Source organism: Anarrhichthys ocellatus, unplaced genomic scaffold, assembly GCF_004355925.1.
Source record: "Anarrhichthys ocellatus isolate YVR2014 unplaced genomic scaffold, GSC_Weel_1.0 scaffold1149, whole genome shotgun sequence".
NCBI classification, from domain to species: Eukaryota; Metazoa; Chordata; class Actinopteri; order Perciformes; family Anarhichadidae; genus Anarrhichthys; species Anarrhichthys ocellatus.
The window spans coordinates 1,093-7,384 of NW_022281123.1; the positions used below are offsets into that span (position 1 = coordinate 1,093).

Consider the following 6,292-nt stretch of genomic DNA (forward strand, 5'->3'; position numbering starts at 1 on the left):
AGTGCTTTTCCTGGTATGACAAGTCAAAATATCTATTTCAAAAAAAGTCCTATTAATGTTGTTATTATTGCTCTCTGCTCCAGGCTCAAGAGGACGAAGAGAGACCCGAGGACACGGTGACACCTTTAAAAATAAATTGAAATACCCACTTGTTTAGGTTTGCTTTTCTTTAGCATATTTATTTATCCCTGCCTTTCATGTCTCCTGATCTGTCTTCTATTTGCTTTTTTGTCTTTTATTATGAAGCACAGTGTTACATCTGCTCCTGAAAGGTGCATCACAAGCCATGCTACCTACTTACTGGCTTATCCTATCATGGAAGGGTCATAAAATGATATGTGCATTTTAAAACCAGCCATATTATAACATTCAGTTATATCTAGGTAGGCTGATTGTGTAACGTTGATACAGATGGTCATGCAGAGCTCATACCTAACGTTAGACACAACAGAGACAGAATACGAATTCTGCTCGCATAAGTTGCAGGCCAATGTTTTACTAAGGTTTTTACTAACTTAGTGGTTCTACTTTGAAGAGGCTTGATGTTAAATCAAACGAGTGCCTGAATAAGCCTGCTTGCTAATGAGACTTCACTTTTTATGCACGCGACTATAGAGGAGAACGAGATTACTTGTTTGAGACTCCATTTCAAAATGGATAATGTAACTAAATATAATGTACTGTTTTAAATAAAGCGGTGTCGTACTGCGTAGTAAGAAATGTAGCGTTAACTTAACTACTGCGGAGTAGTTAGCCCGAGAGGCTAGCTATGCTCTCCTGTCATTCCCGCTATAGCTGCACACCAGAGGACCAGAGCAAAGAAGCTAGGCTAACTGCTGAGAAGAAGTCTCCCTCACTTCGTTTAGCTGGCTGAAACGTGTAGCCACGGGTATATTTGCAGAACACCAAACTTACTTGACACCCGCTTGTATCCTGCAGCTATATCTTGAATTTGACGTTTAATATAACATATTTATCTTGGTTACTGACGTTAGCCACATCGAACAAACGCTTCAGTCCAAACGTCATCAGTAAACACCGACGCGGCTTCCGTATGCCTGGTGTTGCCTTTAAAGCTATTGGAAATGTGCGCTTCATCGTTCAGTGCACAAATAGTCGACAACCTTCTTATATACAGTCTATGTCTACAGCCCAAAGAAAAGTGGCAATAAAGGGAGACACAATACATTTCATCTGATGTGTAACTGGATGAAATTTGGTAGTTAGAGCACAGACTTCGGAGGCTAAAAAGAAAAACACAGTAAAAAGAAATCAATGAGAACATCAAGCAAATGACTGATACACATTGTCACTTCCTAATTCGGTTACTGTAGCACCAGGTACCGCATTGGCAGTTGGTTGAAACACAAAAATCAGCACATAGCTGGTGTTTCAAAGTTTCTTTAATCCGAATTTCTGATCAACGTGTGCTTGTTCTCACAACCCCAGCCGCACCATTACGGATTTCCGAGGATCGCGGAAGGCATCATTACATGTCATTTTCGTCATTTTCTTGCCCGCCCTAGCCCTTACATGGCCATTAAAGCACACCTTTGTTGAGAGAGTAGAGGTAAAATTATCAGAATCAGATTCAGCTTTATTGGCCATGTAAGCGTGAGCATACATGGAATTTGACTCCGGTTACACATTGCTCTCATCGTACATACACACATAGAATATACAATAAACAAGAGAAATATAAAAACAAGGACATTAAAGACAACAAAGTAGAACAGAGAAACTAAGCATAAACATTTAATATGTAAGTACTATGTACAATATAAATATATTGAATTATAAAATAAATTATCGGCAGGCAGCACCTGAATAATGACAATATGAAGGAAACTTTTTCTTAAAACGATCGATTTTTTTTTTTTTAATATGTCCTACAATGACATCAGTTTAATTTCATGAACAGAGATTCTCTTCCTTCAGATATTAACACCGAGATTTATGCAAAAGTCAATGAAGGTGAATAATGAAGGCAAGCCAAGAGGGATCTTTGCATTTCGGTCACAGGTGACATGCCTGGTTTCTAAATAGTTTATTATGGTGCGGATCTAATCTTAAATAGGCCATGAGATGACGTCATTAATGTTAATATACAACTGGAGGCTCACTGAAATTCACAGAGTAACAAATACATACAGCCCGGTGTCAAATTCTATGGAGTAATAAAAAAAATATAAAGTAAATTATCTGTCTTTCTTTGTTTCAAAACCATGGATGAACTTGGAATAATACATGGGCTCTTGGACAAATATATATAATACTGAGTTACCTAAAATAATACATGCTAATCTTTACCTCGCTTTCAAAGTTTACACTTTTAATTTCAGCAGCCAATGGCTTCATTTGTGTCAAATCTGTCTCTGAACACTTTGTTTCTGCGGTTACCCATTTTATGCTACTTCATACTTTTACTCCACTACATTTTGGAGGCAAATATTGTACTTTTTTCACTACTTTAGTTTGACAGTTTTTACTGGTTACTTTGCAGATTCGGGTTATCAATACAAAATATACACCATATTCCAAAAAAATAAAACATGATGCAATATTATGGATTACGGTACCCAACAGTGCAATCAGAGCCACCTTCAGCTTCAACATAAAAGTGATATTAATGCATCACTAATTTTAATATACAAACGCATAACGAGTCGTTTTACTTTTGGTACTTTAAGTGTGTTTTGATGCTAATACTTTTGTATCATTGATTACGTAAGATTGTTTACTTGTAACAGAGTAGTTTTACACTGTGTGGCTTTTACTCAAGTGAAAGATCTGAGTATAGCCTGTTCTTCCTGGCTGAGGGCCACGTATGCATATATCCCCGGAGTAGCGGGGCCCAGAGGCCCGTCGGTGCAGCCTCTTTCCTGTCAGTTAGATAAAGCTTCCTGAGTACACAGTCCGCAACATGGGCCGTTCGCCGATGAACTTGTCTGTCCACCGTGTCCGACAATGTGTGCTCCCCATTACTCTCAGTATTCTGAAGGCATTCATTCACCCCGAGATGAGAGAGAAAGTAGGCCCTATTTGATATCATGTTATAGGGCCCAAGTTTAATTCAGTTTCTTGATCAACCTATAATCAGGTCATCAGGACCAACGCTGCTTATATCGCCGCACCTTAAATCTGAATTCATTGTACGTGTTCAAAGTCAGCAGCAAATACAACGAGGGCGTAGTTTGTTCGCCTGTTGTTCTGCTTACACAGCGTGATCCTCATGAACAGATACAATGTGTGGAAAATTTACCATTTTCATTTTCATCCGTTATTGCTGATTAATTGGTTTCCTTTCCGCCATTGTCCCAACAAGTTGAAATAAAAACGAATTCAGAAAAGCAACAGACTGGTCTTACTTAAATGCCAACATGTTCACTTGTGAGAATTAATTTCCTTTTTCTCAAAAAAACATCTTCATTATATACCTCCATTGCATCAGCATTAATATCATATAGGCTTCAGAATCTGAATTGGTTTAACTATAATATAAAACTATAATCACATTATTTAACCAGGATGATACAGATTTAAATTCAATGATAGAAAATATCTCCCTTATTTGCAAAAAAACGCCTAATGTTTTGTCATTATCGTTATCATATTTATTAACTCATTGTTTTGAATTATTATTGCATGCTCATCATCCATCTTTTCATATTTCCGTCTTTGGAATTGTTTTGTGATTTTGCATGATTTATTTTCCCGGATGTCGGTTGTTTTCTTGTAAATATGAGCTTGCTGGAGACGTTGCACATTGTTGCCTTTCCATTTAAGAAATTATTCGGAAACAATTAGCCTGCCGTGCGTAACAACCTGTGTCTTAGTTAATGCCCTTTCAGCAGCACCGAGCGCCGTTTTAAATCATCTGTTCTTACTGAAACTAGTGGTTTCAGAACATATTTTCGACCCCATTAAATACAAATGCTGGAGTTGGGTTTTTTTTTTGGGGTAGTCAAGCAATTAATCGCGCTGTCAGGTGAAAATCAGGTTTTTTAAACGCGTCTTCGGTAGCCAACAATGACGAGAGAAATCATGAAACAACAGGCCTGAAGGCCAAGTAACAGACAGACAGAGAGATGAGGAGGGAGTCAGCGGGAGAGAGCCTCACTTTGTCTTCACCGAATTATAAAAAAACTACATATATATAGATATATAGATCGTTTGATTCTACCACGGATCATAGCTCTGATGGTTAATATTCAAGCACATTTTTATCCGACCAGTGGCCGAGAGTGTGATGAAATCCAAAATCTGTGAATTTCTACATTTTCACAAATGTAAACCTGGATGTTTAAGCATGGCGTCCCGAGCGCTCCCCATTTCCCCTGGGACCTGCTTCTTAAGATATTCTGTACAATAATAGTAATAATAATCATAATAATAATAAAATAAATATATTTAAACAGTGATCACCTAGCTCAAATATGCCCACATTTAAACTTAAGTGGCATTGATGTTGTTGTACATAAATTAATATGCTCAATAGAACTACAGAGCTAAGGTCTCAAAACAATCAAATCAGTTTTATTTTTTTTCTTTTCAGTTTGTATAAGTGATGAATTAATGAACCTTGATAACCCCCCCCCCCCCCCCCCCCCACACACACACACACAAACAAATACAAAAAAAAAAATAAAAAAACAACCTGTTGCTCGGCCACGTCTAATCTCACTGGTTTAGATTGCTCTCTTTGGTAGCTGCTGGTTCCTTCTGCCGGTGTGTACGTTAATTATGATATCAGAGGTGATGTAGATAAAGACGTGTGATATGGCTGCTAATGCGGCTAATATAATACTAATCAGTCCTCTGAATATTGAAGATAATCCTGGGACTTAAAAAAACAAGTCTGTCTTATAATTATGATATCATTAACATTTTATTGTTTAAAAACAACACTCTGATTCTTTAATATATAAAATCAATTATCACACAGATTACTCTGCATTTTGATGACATCCCTTCTGCAAGGCTTGTCCTTAAAGACATGTCATGCTCTGCTGCTAACTGATATCTGGTCTACTATAAAAAGCCCAACAAGTCTTCCTCACTAAGCTCAGCTGGCTGTAAACATATAGACTCATTTGATAGGCATTTCAATATGGGCTTCGTGTTAGCATCATAAAATAAACACAAGAGCACATGCGAACATATCATGGAAATATTTATTTCTAAAATACAATTTAACATACTTTAAACTTATGACTGTTTTTTTACACCTTTATCATTTCAAGGTCAGGGGAAAAAAATAAAAAAGCAACAGTATGTACATGGTCTTGATATTTACAGGTGGTGTGAAAGCTGGACATGGCCATGGCTCCGCTGCTTGTCCCACTTGAGATGCAACAGATCTCCACTCTGAAGTGTGCGGCAGTAAACGTGTCCTCGTTTGGAGAATGTCTTTTGAAAAAAAAAAACAGCCGCTGACTTTTCTTCCTGCGGGTTGTTTTTCTGTTTGTATATGTCCATTGTTTTTTGTTTTTGTGTTAGTGTATCGGCTAGTAGTCCTGATGCGGGCTGTGCGTCAAACTGTGCCTTCGCAAGTCACAGTTGCGCCGAAACACCTTTCCGCAGCGGCCACAGCTGTAGGGCTTGATGTCTGTATGGGTGAGAAGGTGAGTTTTCAGGTTACTTCTTTGATTAAAGGTTCTTCCGCATGTAGGGCATTTGTGGGGGGACTCCTGTTTAGATTTAAAGCAAGCAAAGGATTATTCCCTTTAATTGTATAGAATGTCTAGAAATTGCAGCTTTCATTGATCTGAATAAATCCTCTATTTATTGCGTCAGTTGTAACTCAAATCGTCATATGAATTGTGTCTAGCATTTTAGTTTTGATTTGGTAATTGGCCAAACATGCAGTTGTTGTGTGAGACTGTGAGTCCCATGCATGCAGCAGACAGAGCATTATGGGTGAATTATGAGCATAACGTATCACATAGTTTAGTGAGGATTAAAAAAATGATGGTGACTTGTTAATATTTCCAGCTTACCTGCATGTGTAAGGTTTTATGGACGGCTAGAGTTCGAGACTGACAGAATCCCTTCCCACATTCTTGACATTTGAATGGTTTTTCCTTGGAGTGGATGTATCTGCAAAACAGAAATGACACTTCATCAAAAGGCTGCTCGTGCGTGGACTCGCTGTGACAAAGCCCAGAGTCAAAAAGGGCGAAAGAGCTCTGCTGTGTAAACTTGATGCGGAAAAGTGCTTTAGCGCCCTCGTGGAGAAAACGCTGGGAACAGCCCGTATGTTGTAGAAACATTACATATATATATATATATA

At 38.0% G+C, this 6,292-nt stretch overlaps 1 protein-coding gene across 2 annotated transcripts in view; it reads right to left on the reverse strand.

Moving 5' to 3' along the window:
• Positions 1-5,001: 5,001 nt before the first annotated feature.
• LOC116377352 (protein odd-skipped-related 2) overlaps positions 5,002-6,292 on the reverse strand; it is a 4,414-nt gene continuing 3,123 nt past the window's right edge. Inside the window, exons 3-4 of one of the 2 annotated variants that reach the window (XM_031838971.1) lie at positions 6,000-6,099; positions 5,002-5,608 (exon numbers count right to left, since the gene is read on the reverse strand). In XM_031838971.1, coding sequence (XP_031694831.1) covers positions 5,534-5,608; positions 6,000-6,099 — 175 coding nt within the window. In that variant the 3' untranslated portion in view covers positions 5,002-5,533. Of the gene's footprint in view, positions 5,691-5,999; positions 6,100-6,292 lie in introns of both variants that reach the window. The other variant, XM_031838970.1, reaches the window with a different exon arrangement.